This window comes from Oreochromis niloticus, linkage group LG1 (assembly GCF_001858045.2).
Source record: "Oreochromis niloticus isolate F11D_XX linkage group LG1, O_niloticus_UMD_NMBU, whole genome shotgun sequence".
Classification (NCBI taxonomy): domain Eukaryota; kingdom Metazoa; phylum Chordata; class Actinopteri; order Cichliformes; family Cichlidae; genus Oreochromis; species Oreochromis niloticus.
The window spans coordinates 2,244,863-2,266,083 of NC_031965.2; the positions used below are offsets into that span (position 1 = coordinate 2,244,863).

General features: G+C 40.1%; 1 protein-coding gene across 1 annotated transcript; it reads left to right on the top strand.

The window, feature by feature from the left end:
- Nucleotides 1-20,046: 20,046 nt before the first annotated feature.
- Nucleotides 20,047-20,757, top strand: LOC109203590 (uncharacterized). Its single transcript, XM_019363213.1, has 2 exons — nucleotides 20,047-20,132; nucleotides 20,391-20,757. The coding sequence occupies exon 2, from the start codon at nucleotides 20,480-20,482 to the stop codon at nucleotides 20,738-20,740; it is 261 nt and encodes an 86-aa protein (XP_019218758.1). The 5' UTR covers nucleotides 20,047-20,132; nucleotides 20,391-20,479; the 3' UTR covers nucleotides 20,741-20,757.
- Nucleotides 20,758-21,221: the final 464 nt, after the last annotated feature.

Below are 21,221 nucleotides of genomic sequence, written 5' to 3' on the forward strand. Positions count from 1 at the left end.
AGCCAGCCCACATGTCCAAATATCCTTGTTTCCGACGTACTCGTCAAAGTGTGAATGTTAGACTGTAAGCACACAGAAACAGAGACAAATCCTATATAAGAATATAAGAACCGTGTTTCCCACTGTGCTTACTCCTTTATACAAACATGAGTTTCATCGTTCCACCGAGGCAGCATTTAGATTTCACTCAGGTACATTTGATAGTTTGACGTAGGCTCACCTGCAGCCATCGCTCACCTGTCAGAAATATTGTCTCTGCCGTTATTTAAATATTCAATATTGATGACTAAGTGGTGCTGTGATGGCGATGCATTAGAATGAAAAGTCAGATTGTTATTTCAAACAAGGGCGTCTTTCTCAGGATGAAATCATGCGCAGGTTTGTGGTAAAACACACTGGTACTGAAAATAACTGTGATATGAAAAGTATGATTTGAAATGATAAACACAATTCAGAATCACTTTGCAGTTTATCATTACAGCAGTTACAGGCTTCAGTTACCTACAACGCTGTAGTCTCAGGTAATTTACATATTTTACGGCTGAGTAAAGTGAGCTGTTATCAACTACTGCTGACAAGTACAGTTACTTTGTTACAATAGTTACTTCTATTATCTGTACTTTCCAGTCCTTACATTTTCAAAACAGACTTGTGCATTATTTATATATGAATTATTTAACGCATTATTTATAGCATGATATTCAGGGGATAAAGTGGGTGGAACAGTGTTTTTTGGTGCTCCAGAATAGCTGTGAAAAAAAAGGGTTATAATAGTAATAATAATTTTTTGAGTGGCAGGTAATTTCAGGATGATGAAAGACAGGATGTTAGGGTTCCCCCACCTTTAAAATCCCACTTTAACCCTTAATAACTATGGACTTTTATGATGTCTTGATGCATGCTCAATCATCCATGTAAGTAAATCCCCAAAAGGTTGATTCTGTTTATCTGGACGTTTTTAGCGGGAGAAATGTTTCGTCACTCATCCAGGTGACTTCTTCAGTCTCAGCTGACTGCAGGTTTCCCCAATCTTATAAACAGTACATTTGCACAATGACTGAAACCAGCCCACTGAAGGAACAATGGGCTGGGAGGTCAGTTCCTTGATCATTAATATGCAAATTGTCATGATCATTGATCAACAACTACTGATCAAAGCTCATTGATCAATGGCCATGAGTCCCATTCACAGAGAGTTGGGGAATGGCTGCAATCACAGCGTTGTAAGATGGTGACAGATGTACCCTTAGGCCCCCTCCTCGATTCAGAGATGGTCTTTCCCTTTTCACGTAAATGGCCTCCTTGACTCCGCGCTCAAACCAGCGTTCCTCCCTGTCCAGGATGTGTACATCCTCATCACTGAGTAACCTCTGCTGTGTTGTGCCATCCTCTTAGCCAGAGGTTGTTTGGTTTCCCCGATGTATAAATCCTGCCAATCCTCCTGGCACTTAACAGCGTACACTATGTTACTGTGCTTGTGTCGGGGGGCCCGATCCTTGGGGTGGACCGATGTTTGGCACAGCGTGTTTTGGGGTTTTAAAAGCCACAGAGACGCGGTGTTTAGAAAAAATGTGTTTCAGCTGCTCCGATTCTCCTGATACGTACGGGATCACTACAGGCAGCAGTTGTCCATTACGCAGGTTTGTCAATGTCAGATTTTCTGGCAATTTCCAAGATCTAGAAACATTTTCAGTTTCTTCATTTATCCAAAAACAAACCCAAACCAGTGAAGAAACGATTTGCTGATGTTAAATTTGTATTTGAACACACCTGGGACATTTGCAGAATTATAATAATTATTGTGAATTTAAAATGATTTTCATATTTACTTTTTTAACGTAAAATACATTTGTGATTTACACTGTAATTTTCTTTCTTCCTGCCTCATTAAGGCAACAGGATGGTGAGAGGGTTTGTAGAAGTTGTTCATGTTTCCAATAAGCTGTTAAATGTGTTACTTCCAGACTTTTGCAGTGCAAACTGCAGAGCATGTATCTGACTCGACCGTCAAATCTGAGATGACAATATGTGAGTGTTCCTTTAAATCAGTACAGAGACTACTCTGGATAGTGCAGCGATAAGAACAGAATTCTGATGCCAACTGTTCCCTCTGAAAGTTCCCGTGGTAAATGCATCTGTCTATCTCAGTTCACTTGTGAAGCCATCAAGTTGAACAGTTTGGCAGGAAGCGTTGTTTAAAAGGGCTCTGAGGTGAAGACTGTTGAGCTCTGTGTTTGAGCACATCTGTGAGTCTAATGGAGCCTGAAGATCCTGCTGTCATCAGAGAGAGGCTGTAATCAGGCAGGCTTTTAACGCATGGCCTGCTCTCCACCAGTCGTACCCATCCTGACAGGCACACCGGAAACACAACGCCTCACAACAGGTGCACAGAACAGCACACTGACATACGCTCCAAGTGGAGGAAACTGCAGCGATGGAAGATATCCTGGAGACACTTTGAAGATTAAACTGGGTTCAGTTTAAGTGCCTTGAAAGGCATGAAGTTCGTACAGTCAATATAGAAATGAAAACAAAGCAGCAAAAGCACAAACACTGCAAGATTTCAGAAAGTGCAACTTTTTGTAAAAACATGAATTCAAGTAAATAAAAAATAAAATGAAAAAAAATTTTTTCAAAAGATTGTGGAAAACAGAAAAGATAATATTTCAGAAACATCTTTGGAAAACATGTTTAAAAACCACAAGAAAAACAACAAAACCAAAAATGCGTTCCACACGGACAACACCTTCAGGGTCGCGAGAGTTGCTTCTCATTATTAAACAGACAGAAGTCCCTAGTGGCAGGTTGATGTCATTGCCTGAATTTGACACTGAGTTTGAAACGATGAATGAGGAGATCAGATGCAGGGTGGAATATTTAAACACATTTAAACAAGCATTTAAATAACAGATGCTTTTCTCTTTGTTGTGCAACGTTTTGCAAAGAGGGGACGTAAAACTGCCAGATCGCTGGAGCTCTTGGAGTTTGGCTTATTCTTGAAAATGAAGCTGGGTTTGTACTGTGAGGTTAACAGGCTCCATACTGTTAGTAAACATGAAGCTTCTGTTGGTGGTTTCCACTTGCAGTCCAGGCATGAGTGGTCTTTGGTTTCACAACCACACAATAAAGCAATATGTTGCTTTCTTCGTATTCTCTAAGTAACTGCATACATTTACACTGTGGTTAGCTAACATCTTCTTAATCCTCCCTCATTCTCGCCTCATCAATAATACCCGTCGGGAGCCTTATTCGCAAAACACTCTAACCCAAAAGTAGCTCCTCACTGCTGAATAGAAAGAATGTAACACAAAAAATCAAGAGTGAGTCAGTCCTAAATATAGGAGTAATTTCGAAGCGTTTCTCTAAAAGCAGCTCGTCGGTATGAAAGAAGTTAGGAGAAGAGAAGAGTCAGACGACTCCTGAGCAGACATTATTGTTATCAGGACAGGCCTTCATGTTCACGAGTCTTTTCAAACGTTACAGCGATAAAAACGTTCTCAGTTAATAGATTTGGAAAGCAGCAAGTTCATTAAGATTCAGCTGACTTACCCACATGCTAAAACAGTGAAGAAATCTCAATATCCCAACATGCACTCCTCACAGTTGTCCTATATTGCTTTTTTTCACCAAAACTGTAAAGACTCTACAGCTCTGTTCATGGTGTAATAAATGAAAACCAATGCAGTAGTCTCAGGCACAGTTGTTTAAAACAACATAATAAGTAGGGCTGCCACAAACGATTATTTTGATAGTCGACTAGTCACCGATTATTTTTTGCGATTAGTCGACTAATCAGATCATGCATCCATTGGACGTAAAACGTACAGCTTATTTCACCAGCATGCATCTGCTCTTAAATAACTATCAGTAGCTTACAGCTTTAAGTGTTTAAGGTCTGTGCTAACTAAAAATAAAGACAAGATGATAGTTTATTAAATTTTAATGAAATCTGCAGATTGTTTCGGTGGAGTTTAATAAACAGCCGTCTGCTCCTTGCTATCTAAAATATAACAGGACACTGGAGTATATTCTCGAGCATCTCACACTTCTGATAATCAGTTGTTTGCTTGATGTTTATTCAGCTGTGTAAAACTATAACTTTAATCTCAGCCAAACCGATTTACTCAGGAACAAATAAAATACTGAAAAAAGCCAAACAATATCATTTTTAAGTTATCTAAGTGACTTATATATCATGTTTAACCTGAGTAGCGAAAGACGGCGGTGGGTTTGAAAACGATTTGCCGGGAGTCCGGTGTTCTCACCGGCTCTAGTGAGCCCTCGACCCCGGCTCGCTATCGAGCTGGTGGGTAACAGACGTCTCTGAAAACGTGGGCACGCTTTTGAAAATATGTGATGTCTTGATAAACTGAGCAGATATTTGAGGTTTACACAGCTACATTCTCGCCTGAAAACATGTTAGACGTTTATTTTGTGACCCAGAAAGAATAATAAGAGTGACATTAAAACTAACTAGCTGCCGCCATTGTTGAAAACTGAGCAGGGCCGCGCTATGAATTATGGGACACAGCTTCTTCTTCTTTTGCCTTTAACGGCAACTGGCATCCTTGTACATGCAGTGCTGCCATCTTCTGTTTCAGTCCGTCATTACACTCTTAAATCCTACTACTTATTCCTGCGTCTTTTGTGATCTTACAAAGCTTCAAACGACGCGTCGACTATTAAATTAGTCGTCAACGATTTTGATCATCGACGTAATCGTGACTAGTCGACTAATCATGGCAGCCCTAATAATAAGTAAAGAATAATTTTAAAAAATTGGTGGCAGAAAAAGGCATAGTTAGCTAGTTGATGAAACAAACACAAAGTATAGTGTGCAAAAACCAAATTGCAGTGTTTGCTAAAACAGCCTCACTAGTATGTTGTGAAAGAGACACTGTGTATGAAGATGCCAGTGGGTGCAGGAACAGTCGGTCTGAGGCCGCTAACAACAGTGCTGCTGTCAGCGACTACTTTCAGAGCAGATTAGCTGTTAATGCTACATGGTTGAGGGCAATAACTGAAGCTATAAGATACTTTATTTACAGGCACGCGCAGCTGTATACACGCAGTATTTAGACAAATGAAGTGAGCTAAACAATTCATTCAAGTCCGCAGCATTCACCGACAGCTGCACCTCATAGATCTGCTGCTTAACAATGACACAGAGTAATCTAAAACACCTGAAAGTTTCGTTAATGTGTTCTTTGTTTGCTCGAGCTTGAAAATTGTGTATAAGCCCAAGTACGTACAGTATCTACAGTATATTCTCTGGAGAGCCTTGGATGGCCAGAGATTGTACTGGGGATTAGTTCACACTGTTTACTAGGGATGGGTATCGTTTAGGTTTTATCCGATACCGGTGCCAAACCGGTACTTTTGAAATGGTGCCGGTGCTTAACCCTTGTATGGTGTTCGTATTTTTGTTACTCAGCCAGTGTTCATGGGTCTGGTGGACCCGCTAGAGTTTTGGCTTTCCAATTAACACTATCAAACAATTTTATGTTAAATTACTCAACAGATGTTTACTTTATCCCAATTACGAGCCATGTGAACAGCAAACATGGTTAATTTTTTCCTTTTACCTTTGTTCGATCACATTTATGAATTAATGTGCTTCTTGTTTTTTGTCAATAAAATGTTATAAAAAAAATAAAATCAGTTCTAATCAAGTGTACATATCCTTATACCATATTTTGCAGGTTTTGATGGTATATACTGCCTAAAGGGGCAACGGCCTCTAAATGGCATGGGTCTCACAGACCCGAACACCATACAAGGGTTAAACGGTGCTCAAACCGGTGCTTAAAGAATGGAGAACACAAAATTGGTCCAAAAACCTCTCATGTTCAGCTGTTTTCCACTTTTTCTTTGGTCATTTTAGCCTTTTTGGCCAGGGTGAAGGGAGTATCTGCCATCAAACAAGAAGACAGCCGCATGTAACTACGACGGTGTTTGCTAGTTCACCTTACATGCATTAATGTAATAATGTGGTTAGCCTACTCAACGTTAATTACACACGAACAACATGAAGCTACTCACGCAGAGGAGAACGGCTGCTGCTGCCATCATCATCCTCATCATTTCTGCTACGCTGACAGGGCTAGGGGCCAGGACTCTACTCTTCGGGTTTTTGGGGGATGTTGCTAACTCCGGGTCCGATAACAGGCACCACACCCGCAGTAGATGTGCACAGTGTGAGGTCTCGCAGCAAGCTATCAAACACGGCGCATTTCTCGGCTTTAAAAAAAAAAAGCGCTATGCGTCGCCAGGTGTTTCATCAGATTTGAAGTGTTACCTCCTTTGACAGTATCACAGTATCAGCTTGAAGCACTTGTTGCAGGCTGCTGAGTTTGCATCTTTTGCTGTGAAGTACAGCCAGACTTCTGATCGCTTCGCCTTGGACATTTTTAATCTGTAGCTCTGCTCTGAAAGACCGTACGTACCTGGCCCCACCTACTATCCTCGGAAACGTAAAATGATTGGCTAGAATTGGCTCAGGAAAAAAAAAGCACTGAAATAAAGCACCGAAATGTGCGCTGCTTTTCGGTCTGGTTACTACCGTTTATGTCAGAATGGCACCGGACACCGGTACCCATCCCTACTGTTTACGTTGTGCGTATAACACAAAAGGAAAAATACCATTTACAAAATGTTGTAGTATTTTGTGGTTTGTGCATAGAGCTTGGGGGAAAATATCGCTATCCGGTCTTTAAGTCTGACGTCATTAGCTGTGTCCGGGCCCAAACTCTGCTTCAGGTCCCAAAGTCAAACGAACACTGCGGCATCACTGAGAGTTACAAACTGTCTAAATTCTTTCATCTTTAATAAAATAATCAGCGTTGCTACTTTACCAGGTGTAACAATTAAGTTTAACATCCAGGCATCCATGAAAACAGGATTTATTAAATGTAATTCAAACGTACAGCTCTGCTATCACTTCCAACATAAATGAAGACAGAAAACTAAACAGCAGTGACGTTTGTAGGGTTACTGAAGTTGGGCTAGCTGGTATATAATGATGTGCTACATGATCGCTAGTGACACAGCTATGTTAGCATAAACATAGTGAAGCTGGAGGATGAACGCTAACTTTTTTCCACTCGATAAAAGTTAACGTGAGGGTTCCCGATGGTTAGGGACAAATGCAATCGCATGGCAGGATGCTGTAAACGGACCAAACTTCAGTCAGGAGAACAACTGACATAATCCATCCACAATATGAGGTTAGTCATTAATATACTGCTGCATGGGCTGGGCTGTAGTTACATCGTAAGGGTTTAAAAACTGAGCTTTAAAATAAGCAGTAGTAAGAAAATCCGAGAGAGGCCGACAGTGATCACTGACTGGTTTTAGGGGCTTGTTGAGATTAAATAGAACAAGATATAAAACATGTTAAAAACACAACAACCTTATTAAATGCAGAGTAGTTTGGATCCAGAAGCAGGATTCATACGTCATCACTTAAAGACGGGATAGTGAGTATGACACATGAAAGTGCCCACTTTCTCAACTTGGGTTCTTGGATCAGGCTTTTACTTGGCTCTTACTTTTACACATTTTGCCATCAGATTGTTTCTTAGAACAAACAGTCTTTCTCTGATTCTTTACATGAATGAGAAGGTGGAGTCCTAATTTATCAGCTAAAGCTAGTTAGCCTGGTTAACATTCATAAACTGTATGGGTGCAATGAACCATACACAGATGTCAGCTAATTAGTGCTCAGAGGGACAGTAATAAAATCTGCTTTGTGCCGCTTTAACCTGGCAAGGTCACTGTGATATCTAACGCTGAGCTTGGCCTGGAGTTTTGAAATAAGCTCTCAGAGTGACACTAATTCTCTTTGTCATGATCGTCTCTGGGAGAAACGTATAGACCAGGGGTCAGCAACCCGCGGCTCTTTAGTCCTTATTTTGCGGCTCCGGGTGGTTAGGGAAATTAGAAGAAGTATTTAGCTGAAGTGCATTTTATTCGTGTTTAGTTCTTTTTTTTTTAACTTGTAGTTCTAAATTGGAAGATTATTGTGATTTTGAAATATAAAAATAAAATGATATCTTATTATTTTTTTCATCGCTCAAAATAAGCATCACACTCGCGGAAGCCGGTATACCCGCCGAAATGCCGTGCATTTATCGAGACTTTCAACCCCAGGTAGGCCAATTATGGATCTTCGGATCCACACTATGTTGCCAGCTGTTCTCCACCATGAACTATGTTAAAAACAAACACCGCTCACGCCTCACAGATGACAGCTACAGTCCTGCGTAAAGATGAATGCCCCGATTTGCAGACGCTGTGCGCCGAGGTTTGGGACCAGAAGTCTCATTGTAAACATATCACGGCAGACCCGACGATGTTTGCATGAACACGCTTTTCAGCATCTCTTTATTGACCGCTTTTCACACACGGTTGCTGTATGCATACAGCTGGCTGTAGCTTTTCAGCTCACAGCCCGACAACACAACAGCAGAGAGAGCACAGACGTTAAGGCGGCGAGGTGGCGAGTGCTGCTCAGGTGCGTCCGACTCCCATGCAGCGGCACTGCAGACCACGCCCCGCCACACACATTAACAAGGTAAAATAGATATTTAGGCAGAATTTTGCAAATATCTATTTTTTTTTTTTTTTTTTTTAGCAGCATAGTGCTTTTTTTCCAATTACTTTTTAAAAGGGTGGCGGCTCACAACAGTTTTTGTTTGCTACATGGATCATTTTAGTTCAGCTGGGTGTCTTTGCTTTTGTTATATTTCTTTAAGAGTTCAAAATGTGTTAATTACATAAATAAAATGTAATTTTCTCTGTAGCACTTCATGGATTACATAAGCAACACACCTTAGTTGCTCTGTGGATTCTTTTAAAAAGCAGTTAAAAACTTTTCTGTTCAAACAAGCCTTTTGTTGATCTACGCATTTTATATTCTTTACATTATTTACATTTGATCTTTTACATTGTGTATAATGTCTATTGATTGTATTGTTTATTTTAATATTTGTGTCTGTGAAAAGCGCTTAATAAATAAACTTTACTTACTTACTTTAGTTGTTCACACAAAGCATAAAGGTAAAAAAAACAATATATACAGTGTTATCTTCATTTTAGATGTCAAAAAGTATTTGCGGCTCCCAGTGTTTTCTTTTGCGTGGAAACCGGGTCCAAGTGGCTCTTTGGGTGTTAAAGGTTGCAGACCCCTGGTATAGACTGTCAGCTGACAGTACATTATATATGCAAACCTGTTGTTAGTCATGTCAACAAAAGAACCCATGAACTGCAAACTCCATGTGCTGTGTTTCCATGATCGTTTGCATGCAGTAAGTAATGCAGCAGTCCATTTTACGCTGCTGCTACACAACTAATAGTAATAAGAGAAATAACAGTACAGTGGAACCCCGACTTACGAAATTAATTCGTTCCCGAGGGTCTTTCGTAAGTTGAAAATTTTCGTAAGTCGAAGCACCCATCGCGCGTTTTGACTGAGGCGATGCTGAACGATAGGCTATAGGCTAATTGCTAACTGCAACAACAATACGTCGTTCAAGTGGACGCGCAAGTACGAAAGCCAAGGGGTTGTCACATGATTCGGAAGGCATTGTGGGCATTATAGGCTCAGCCAATCAGAGCCAGCGGATTTCGTTACGCGGGCATTTTGCCGTAACATGGGCAGGAATATTTCCGTTAAGTGCCCTCGTAACTTGAATTTTTCGTTAAATGGGGTATTGGTAAGTCGGGGTTCCACTGTAGCAACTAGTTCATCACACAGTCTGAGCCTGGGTGTTGTTTACGATCAAAACATGCCATATATCCAAACTTTTCCTCTTCAGGATGGACTAGTGACATAAATGTATCTCTCATATCTTAAATTTTGCACACTTTATTTGTTTTTTACTGTTCACAGATATTAGATATTGTAGTTGGATTTCGATCCCATCCTTGTTAACTTTGAACTTTTGCCTGATCAAAACATCCAAATGTCGACCTGTCAGTTTGAGCTTTTACTGCAATTATAATGATTAATAATCGCTTATGCCCGCTGGGTAATGTTTTTCATCCAAACGATGTTCTTAACATGGACTGCTTATACAAGACGGACATTCCTGAGTCTGAAAAGTGAAGCAGACGTGTTCAAACCCTCAGTGAAGCCGTGCGCTGTCATTGGCTTCTCAGTTAAATCTACACCTTTCTTTTTTTACTTAGTTGTTTATTATAATTATCAAACTCATTCTTGAGCAGTAAACATGTTGTCTGATGTCACTGTGACCTTTGACCACAAGTAAATCAATTTTTAAATTAACTTAATCTTGAGCCTAAGCAGACTTTTTTGTTTGTTTGTTTGTTTGTTTTCTAAATTTAGGTAAACAGATAAATGGATAAACAACCTCAAAACACAATCTATCTATGGCAGTCACTAGTAATAATAATAATACTACTAGTATACTACTACTAATAATGATATTACTAATAATAATAACATTGACTTGACAATAAGCCATCAAATAGACAAATAGAGGAAAACAAGCAGCACCACAGATTCAGTTCATTGCTGAGTGAGTGAATAGAAACCCCTGCAGCGGGTTGTGCTGGCTGTGGGTGGTATTCCACTAGGCTCTTTCCACATTTCTGAACTATCACCCACAGCTTCACTTGTTCTAGCAACTCTTCTGCCATGATGTATAGAAGTGCACACATATACAGTATATAGCGTTATAGCTGCACAGTCAGTAAAGGCATGCTGAGAGTTTTTAGCTTCCTAAAAACAAACAAACATATAAACTTAATCTTTCCTGTGCTGAAAATTCTGCACGAGCCCCTCAGTGCCCCCCCCCATGATGAACAGGACAGTTAGCAGTAGCTAAGGAGTTAGCGCTCTTCTGCTTTTCAAAGGGAAATGTAAAAAGTACCCGTGTCCCTTATGATGTAGATACAGCTGCATGGACTCTGCCTGCATGGAGGAACAGTAATGAGGATCTTGGGAAACTCCGTTTACGTGATGTATGTACATCTGGACTGTTGTATAGACTTAGAGAAAGCATGAAAGCAAGACAACAGTAATTCAGACAGTTCAGCTTCTCTGCACAGCGACCACTTCTCATGACAAAACGCACTGAGCTGAATTTAATTTGAGAACTGAAATGCCGTAGTCTGTCTCCGGTCGTCAGTGAAATATTATTGGTAGCTGACTTAGTGCTCAGCTTTTGAGGCACTTTATTTTGGGCTTCAGTCAGATTAATGTTATTCCTGTCCTGCTCTCTCTGTGTGGGAAGCTGCTGACGGATTTTGTGCCTTCTCAGTAACGCTGACGCTGTTTGTGCAGCTCGGCCTTCAGCCCACAGGCTCTGTACAAGCTGCACGCCATGCATCTATTATCTGCATCTTTATATAAGAATCAGAGATTCAAATCTCTCCTTAGGTTTGTTTTTTTTTGCTCACATACAGCCATTGTCAGCTGAAGAACAAGCAGTGTCTCCTCACACTGCCGTGCTGTTCTTTATGTCTCAGAGCAAACATAGATGACAAAGACACGTCGATGTCTTCTGGATTATTTTTTTATTTTTCACATGTCACAAATAATTATTTAGTCATGAACACGTGTTAGCCATTAATTCTCCTGGTTTCTCAGGCTGCACGTTATAAGATAAGTGAAGCATGATTCAGCTGTTATGTAACTGATGTAAAAGTGAAGAAGCCTGTGACATGAGCAGGAGCTTCTGTTGGTCAGTAAGACTGAGAAAGCATTAAAAAAATTAAATTCCATTTGAATGGCCCAGTTGCAAAGTGACAATGTGTCTGTGAAGATCTAATAGAAATGGACTTAAATCATGGATAAACTACAATGCCATTTCCAGATGTTGGGATGTTGTATAAAATATAAATAAAAACAGAATTTGAGAATCTTGTAAACTTGTATTTTATTTACAATAGAAAACAGGAAACATATCAAATGTTTAAACTGAAAAATGTTGGCTTATTTTTAACACATCTCAAAAAAGCTGAGATAGAAAAAAAGCCACTCGGGGTTTTCTGAGCTTCCTGCTCCAAAATGAATTAAAATAAATGTTGTATTTCTCTGCAATTACAAACTCTGTGTTTACAATCTTTGTATCAAAATAAAGCTAACACTTATGAGATTTCATCAGAGGTGTAAATAGTACTGCAGATGTTAAAGTTACTGTGACTCAAACATAGAAACATTTGATTTTTTTTATTTCCCTCGCCTAATTTTTCAAAGTATTTTATAACACCTTTGAAAATATGCTTTGGTTCACATTTAACTCCAGAAACTCACCTAACTGCTCTTTTAACTGTTTGGTGGTTGTAGAAATGGTTTATATGAGATATTTTAGCTGAGATTCAGAGGTTTCTACACATGTCGGGATTTATATTTCTGACTCCGTGTTATAACCGATTAAAGGTGATCTCCTCCCTTTCCTCCTCCCTCCACCAAGCCCCCTGTACTGGGGGCATGGGTGCTTAACTAGTTAAAAAATCTCTGTATGGTCCTAAATACAGAAAATACAGTATATATTTGTACTGTCAGTTTATGAAGCACACTCTGATTTGAATTCTGTGCACACCAAGATTTGAGAATTACTTTTCTCAGTGAGCATTTCAACAGCAAAACACGTCCAATTTGCCTGCATTTAAGAGTCAATACAGACGCTGTCATTGTTCATTTGTTTTACATGCATCCACACTCCAGTGGACGTATTGGAGAGCAACTTGGGGTTCAGTATCCCGGCCAAGGATACTTTGGCATATAGTAGAGCAGCCATGGATCGAACCGCCAGCCTTCCAATTAGTAGATGACCTGCGCTCCCTCCTGAGCTACAGCCAACCCAAAGCTACGCTGTTCATTCTTTAACACTTAAAAATCATCCCACTCCTGCAAAAAACAGTGGGACTAAATTCCTCCACTGTGATGTAAAAACTCAGTTATCACAAATGCTTGATTGGAGTTCTTGCTGCCAAGGTTGGCACAACCAACCATGGTTTAGGGGCAGTTTGGATAACTAATACATTGAATGTTAATGACTGCAATCATGATTTAAAAACTGCATTTTACTTGGGTTAGCTTCAGCAAGCAGCGCCTCGTGTTTCTAATAAAGAAACTGTCTTTGCCACACTTTCACAGCTGTTGTTGTTGATACTTGTGATTTTAGATGCCGAACTCTGAACAAGCCAAAAACTTTTTTAAGTAGGTCTCCAGAGGATAAGGGTCAGACAGGCGCCAGAATTTGTGCTTGCTTTTAAAAAGTGGCAGCGCTGCACTTTAGATTCCAATTGGAAAGCTATGAATCTCAAACAGGCTCGGAGGAAAATCTCACTCTGCACTACTCAGATGCCTTAAGCAGACACTCACACGCACATATACACATGTGTCAAGATCACAGGCCAGGGTGAAAACACCTTTGCTAAGTGATTCCACTGAAGCCTGTGGGGTGTTCAGACAGTGTTATTCTCACACCTCAATAACCAGCCGGGCTCCAGGATGCATCTCTCCTAACGCTATCATTACACTGGAATAAGTTTGCACCGTTCATTTGTGACAGAGAGGAGGATGAATTCCAAAGCTTAATGGTCCAGAAGTAATTCTCCTTGTTGTTGTGAGACTGACAAATGTCCAATACACCCAGTATATAACCAGTATATTAGGTGTTGTATTGTTTTTATTTTAGTGGGGTTTCTGTTCTATGACTTGCTTCTAACTGTCATTAGAAATGGGATATAGTAATATGAATATGTTTTGTTTAATACATAAGTGGCTATTAAGAAATCTGAAATCTTACATCAGACAGAAAAAGGAAAGATCAGTATTTCTCACACCTTCACATTCAGAGGTTGGATGTCAGTGATTAGACTGGATTAATATAGATTAAGCGTAACCTTGGACCAATGACTTGTTCTTTATTAATTTCTTCTAGTCTAGGACTAAATCTGGTCCATGTCTTGGAATCTGGCTGATCAGGTGTGCTGCTGTCTGGTGTGGTGTGTTAATTAGGACTGGGTATCGTCACTGATTTCTAGAATCGATTCGATCCACGATTTTGATTTAATTCGATTTGAATCGGGGAAATTTTTGCCTCAGACAGTCAGAAATATTATCACTATTAGTATTATTATTATTATTATTATTATTATCACTAATATTATTCTGATCACTTATCAGTACATATCAATCTTTTTATATCTATAAAAAGAAAGCTGACAATTGTGAGACTTCATCAGAGGTGTGAGCATCACAGCAGACGCCTTTGTGTCAAAGTAACTGAGTTTAAAACAGAAAAACATGAAGCAGATTTTCCTGTTCTGGCTTTTTACAGCAGATAACGTTAAAAATATTCTGCAGTAGAACAAAAACTGAAGAAAACCATGAATCAACATCTGAACATGACCTGATGCTGCTGAAGTGAAGCAGAGCAAAGAGGTTTGATTTGAGACACAGCTGAGGGTTTTGCAATTTCGCATAATTTTAAAACGTTTAAATTACTTCAGTATTAAACAGCAGAAATGAGGCTTTCATGTCGGAAGTCAGTTAAATTAAAAATCACACACAAACAGCGGCCGACAGCGCTGTACATAATGATAGACTGGTGCAAAATAAGCAAGCGAATAATGCAGAAAACAGATTTTTAGATGGGAAACTGTTCCTGAGAGAGAGAGAGAGAGCTGTGCATGAAGTGTGATTTTATCGAGGAGGAAGCAAAACAGCAAAAGTAAGATTGAATTCATGACGATGTTTATGTGAAGCAAAATGTGAAGCTTAGTTTGGATCTTCTTTTGCTGCTGGTTCAGTCAGTTTTGGTTGGCGAGAGATAAAACCTGCAGCTTCAGGATGCAGACCCGCCGACGCATCAGAATCTGTGAGCTGTCGGCTTTGACAGCGTGTCCGTGTCATTGGGTGAGAAAGCCACATCTGACTGATTCTGATGCGTTGGCGGGTCCGCGCTTTGTGTTTAGATCTTTGTGCAGAATCCGTGTACCGGTGTTGTGCCATAAAGTGATTGTCTGCCAGAAAGTGATTGCCGTCCGCGGGAGCGCACGCAGCCGCTTAAAGCTGCAGCGCCGGGATTACTTGCGTTGACAGCTACTTCCGTGCAACTGATATAACGTGGAAAAAAACCCAAACACGTTTATGCCTTTGTTATTAGGCAAAGGTATGCATTTATGGAACTTTAACGTTTCTTGTAACCGAATTATGACGCTTGTCAGAAGGTTGCTTTCAGTGTGTAGCGCTGTCACGAATGACTACACGCATCACGATGGAATAATTAATACCTACAGGTTTAGTATGTCTAATCGCGTTGTTCATATTTTTTTATAAGACTGTCGAATAGTAGTTAAAACAATAAAGACCTATTGTGCCAGTATCACCATGACTCTTTCTTGTTTGTTCAGAATAACGGCTGAGAACATGGCATTTCAGCGCTGCCAAAAAGTGATTGCCGCCTATAACTTGTCACTGAAACAATATTTCTGCTTCGAACTTGACTGATATCATTCAGAAGGATCATATGTGACACATTCTGCTGCAAATTTAAATCAAGCCTTTATTGGACAGCGCATAAAATGTCAAATTTCAAATATAACACCAAAAAAAGGATAATGGCCAAATGGAAACAGCTGGGAAGAGATCTGCATAAACAAATTAGGAACAATAAGTAATATGAAAGAGAAAACAAAAGGTAAAAAAATGTCATTCCAATACAGCACTTATTAATTGAAACGAAAACCAAAAAACAATAACAATAATATCCAATTAAAGAAGAAACCACCAATTGAAATAAACTAACAAATATACCAGAAACCGGGGGTATAGTGGGAGCTGAACACCAGTAAACCATGAAACAACATGTATATTAATTCTTTTCCCACAGTAACTATAATGTTAACATGTTAGGAAACAGAAAATAATTGAATAATCCTACAAAGTAATTCAAATCAAAGCTGAATTTTAATGTTGTTAACAATACAGAAGCACACACAGCAACACAAACATAAATGAATGAATTAATAAATAAATAAACAACTAATAAATATTATTGGAGACAACGATACAAAACACATTTCAAACTGGCTGACCAGCATGCTTCACAGACAAATTTGTTTTCTTTGCTCTTGCGGGGCTTCTTGGCACAGCTCCTGTGGTACCACCGTGGGCAAATGTCACAGCCAATCTGAATTAGACAAAACAAGGAAACACAAGTATTATGTTAATAGTGTTATACAAATAAGTATTTAAATAACAATTTTGCAAAATACTCAGATCATAAAGCAGTCCACCATTCATTAAAACTACAATAAGTCATACGATGTATTTACATGGTCTGTGACATTTTTAAAATTATATTGTTGTTTCGTGATTTTTTTTTATCATCTTTTTAAGCTGAATGGGCTAAGGACATGTAAAACATAAGCATTTATCCATTGAGTGTCACCATCGTGGTTCCCACAATAGTGGCATAGATCAGTCAGGTCATCTTCAACAACAAGAAGCAACTACTTATTTAATAATAATGAACTCTGTTTGCATGACTACATAATAAGATTATAGCAATAAAAGAACAATATTAAAAACACATTCAAGATAACAGTTTGTAGTTTACTATGTAATTTATATTTGTAATGATACCTGTATTCTCAAGAAGACATATGCAATCTGTTGTCTCAGACTTGCAATACTTGAAGCAGAGTTCTCAAACTCTACTGGAACATCTTTTAAGATGCACTCTGCAAACTGTGAATAAAATATATAACAATGCAGTCATTATTTGAAGTAACATTTGCTATTCAATAAATTGGAATCATATTTATTTTTAGAAAATCATAGTAAGTGCTTGTGTTGAACAAGAACGAGGACACAAATGGAGACACTGGAGGAGACAGAGCAGAGACTAGAACCAAAAGCAAGTGATTTTATTAAGGCAGGTAAACATGAACAAAACGCCAGCAAAGATGGAACAGGAGTAACAACTAAAGTGGGAAAATAATTATGAAAACTGTTATGAAACTATGATAAATATGAACCAATTTAGACAACTATCACAGCTCCTTCCTGAAACACCCTCGCTGCAGGAAGGAGTGCTTTCGCAGATCATTCATCCCAACAGCAGTTAAACTGTATAACTCCTCAATCACAATGTCATAATTCACGGGACTTTGTGGACATCCATGGTCAACATTAATGCAAACTGCACCTTCTCTGTTTATGGACGTGTGCAGGTATATATGTATGTATATGTATACATATGTATATTTAGTGTCTACGTGTGTGTTCATGTACATGTCTATACGTATAGATATCTATTACTTCACAGGAACAGTAATGGTAGAATAGTTATGTTAAGCTATATAGTTTATGTCTTGGATATTTCCACAAGCACATCCATAAGCACATACTTTGTATGCTACCGTTGTATAAAGTGTATTTTATATTTGTTTGTATTTATTGGTATTTTTGTATTTTCCTTCTGATACCTACTTTACCTACTTGAGCTGAGGTAACGCAAAAATTTCACCATTGTGTGATCAATAAAGTCTTATCCTATCCTATCTTATCTTATCTTATCTTATCTATGATGACTACAATGAGTATTGTGATGAGACGTGAAGGTAAAATACACAGATGACTTGACAGCAAAACAAAGGAAGAAAAAGGTCTGAGATACAGACAGGAGGTGATCATGGAAATTGGAAAGATATAGGGAAACAGCTAAATGAAATATAAATTATGACATCACAGTAGAGGAGAAAAATTAAACACTAAGAAGAAAGAAGCACAGGACTGTCAACGTAAAACAGCAAGCATAACAAGATGCAGACATGACACGAACCAACAAGGGAGGCTTGACAACATGAAACACAGACAAGAAATACATGTCATACTATAACTACATGAGAAGAACTGGCTTACACAATGGAATATAGATGATAACATTAACTAACATAACACTCAAGTAGTTTCCTTCAGGATAAATAAAGTATTAATCAATCAATCAATCAATCAAGTAATTCCTAACTGACATTACTAACACAAGACTTAACATATTTTTTTTATATAATATGAGAAATTGAAAATACAAGATTAATTCTAAGTCAAAGACAAAGCTTTATGCTAAATGTTCAGACATCGTAGCTGACATATGCATATACACTTACTGGACAATTTATTAGTTACACCTAAAAGGCTGCTCGTTAACAGAAATACCTAATCACGTGCCAATCACATGGCAGACATGCACTGCGGCATGTAGACAAGGTCAAAATGAACTTCGGAGGTTGTCATTGAGCATCAGCATGGGAAAAAAGTAGACTGAATTGAATTAGAGCGTAGCATTGTTGTTACTTGCAGATAGGCTGGGCTGAGCATTTGTGGAACTAATGATCTACTGAGATTTTCACACAAACATCTGACAACAGAATGGTTGCAAAAACACAATTAATTTAGTGAGTGGCAGTTCTCTGGGACAAATTGTCTAGCTGATACATACCAGAGAATGCATTGACTGCTACAGCTGGTAGGGGGACTACATAAACACGACATAACTGGCCATTTACAACCAGGGATGGCAATAGAGCATCTCGCACCAGGAATTGAGGAAGTTCAAAAGGAAAATTGAAGTCTATGGACGGTTACATACTCAGAACATAAAATATTGAAAGCTGAAATCTTATAAATGTTTACTCTTACACCATGTAAGTAGTTATGAAGTCAACCTCATGGCCATTGACATATGGTAATTAATGTAAGTAATTGTGAAAAATATGTAAATTTGATCATATAATTTATCATAATTTGTGGTCCAAGAGGTGGTCTTTATTGCTGCAGATTCTGCATGATTTTATTCAAAAGCTAACATTATGTTTATTTCAGTCATGCTCTTACACATACCTTCAACATGTAGGCACCACATGAAGTTGCATCCTGTTGAATAGGATGAGGCAGTGTGTCGCATGCCCATCTTGATGCATTGAGCCCTCTGTGTCTCATGAAAAACCTGGAAGACATATGTAGTAAGGATTAATAAGTTGTTCTGTATAAACGATTTACATGCTAAACTTAGACATGTAAGGTGCGTGTGGGGTACTGGTACAAGCCAGGGGAAGGACATCCAGCGGACATCTTGGACAAATTAGAAAAAAAAAACACCAGTGTTGTTGACCAGAAGGTGGAAACTGTGCTACAGTTGGGTAAACACAGAGGACGAGAAGGGGGAATATATGTTCCGGGGCAGCGTGCCAGTGGTGTGGTAACAGGAAGACATGCATTACTGTGGGGGTCAGAATAGGGAATTTCAATGTACGCACTATGACTGGTAAAGAGAAAGACAGTGGGATTACATCACTGATTGTATCAGAGCCCGTTCTTCTTTGCCATGTTGATGTTTGGTTCTAGGTTTAAAGATAAACCTAGATCCAGGTTTATCTGTAAAACCTGGAACATCCACCACCATCACGTGGTGGTGGATGTTTCAGAGGTGGACGTGGTGTTGGATGTTTCAGAGGTGGACGTGATGGAGGATGTTTCAGAGGTGGACGTGATGGTGGATGGTTCATAGGTTGACATGGTGGTGGATGGTTCATGGGTTGACGTGATGGTGGATGGTTCATGGGTTGACGTGATGGTGGATGTTTCAGAGGTGGATGTGGTGGTGGATGTTTCAGAGGTGGACGTGGTGGTGGATGGTTCATGGGTTGACGTGATGGTGGATGGTTCATGGGTTGACGTGGTGGTGGATGGTTTATGGGTTGACGTGATGGTGGATGTTTCAGAGGTGGACGTGGTGGTGGATGTTTCAGAGGTGGACGTGGCGGTGGATGGTTCATAGCTTGACGTGATGGTGGATGTTTCAGAGGTGGACGTGGTGGTGGATGGTTCATAGGTTGACGTGATGGTGGATGGTTCAGAGGTGGATGGTTCATGGGTTGACGTGATGGTGGATGTTTCAGAGGTGGACGTGGTGGTGGATGGTTCATAGGTTGACGTGGTGGTGGATGTTTCAGAGGTGGACATGGTGGTGGATGGTTCATAGGTTGACGTGGTGGTGGATGTTTCAGAGGTGGACGTGGTGGTGGATGTTTCAGAGGTGGACGTGGTGGTGGATGGTTCATAGGTTGACGTGATGGTGGATGTTTCAGAGGTGGATGGTTCATGGGTTGACGTGATGGTGGATGTTTCAGAGGTGGAGGTGGTGGTGGATGTTTCAGAGGTGGACGTGGTGGTGGATGGTTCATAGGTTGACGTGATGGTGGATGTTTCAGAGGTGGACGTGGTGGTGGACGTTTCAGAGGTGGACGTGGTGGTAGATGGTTCATGGGTTGACGTGGTGGTGGATGGTTCATGGATTGACGTGATGGTGGATGTTTCAGAGGTGGACGTGATGGTGGATGTTTCAGAGGTGGACGTGGTGGTGGATGTTTCAGAGGTGGACGTGGTGTGGATGGTTTATATGTTGACGTGGTGGTGGATGGTTCATGGGTCGACGTGATGGTGGATGGTTCACAGGTTGACGTGGTGGTGGATGTTTCAGAGGTGGACGTGGTGGTGGATGGTTCATGGGTTGACGTGATGGTGGATGTTTCAGAGGTGGACGTGGTGGTGGATGTTTCAGAGGTGGACGTGGTGGTGGATGTTTCAGAGGTGGACGTGGTGGTGGATATTTCAGAGGTGGACATGGTGGTGGATGGTTCAGAGGCTGACGTGGTGGTGGATGTTTCAGAGGTGGACGTGGTGGTGGATGGTTTATAGGTGGACGTGGTGGTGGATGGTTCATAGGATGACATGGAGGTGGATGTTTCAGAGGTGGACGTGGTGGTGGATGGTTCATAGGTTGAGGTGATGGTGGATGTTTCAGAGGTGGACGTGGTGGTGGATGTTTCAGAGGTGGACGTGGTGGTGGATGGTTCATAGGTTGACGTGATGGTGGATGTTTCAGAGGTGGACGTGGTGGTGGATGTTTCAGAGGTGGACGTGGCGGTAGATGGTTCATGGGTTGACGTGGTGGTGGATGGTTCATGGGTGGACGTGATGGTGGATGTTTCAGAGGTGGACGTGGTGGTAGATGTTTCAGAGGTGGATGTGGTAGTGGATGGTTCATAGGTTGACGTGGTGGTGGATGTTTCAGAGGTGGACGTGGTGGTGGATGTTTCAGAGGTGGACGTGATGGTGGATGTTTCATAGGTTGACGTGGTGGTGGATGGTTCATGGGTTGACGTGATGGTGGATGGTT

What these genes read in the sequence shown, in the direction of transcription:
- LOC109203590 (XM_019363213.1), top strand. Translation starts at nt 20,480, where the DNA reads ATGGTGGATGGTTCACAGGTTGACGTGGTGGTGGATGTTTCAGAGGTG.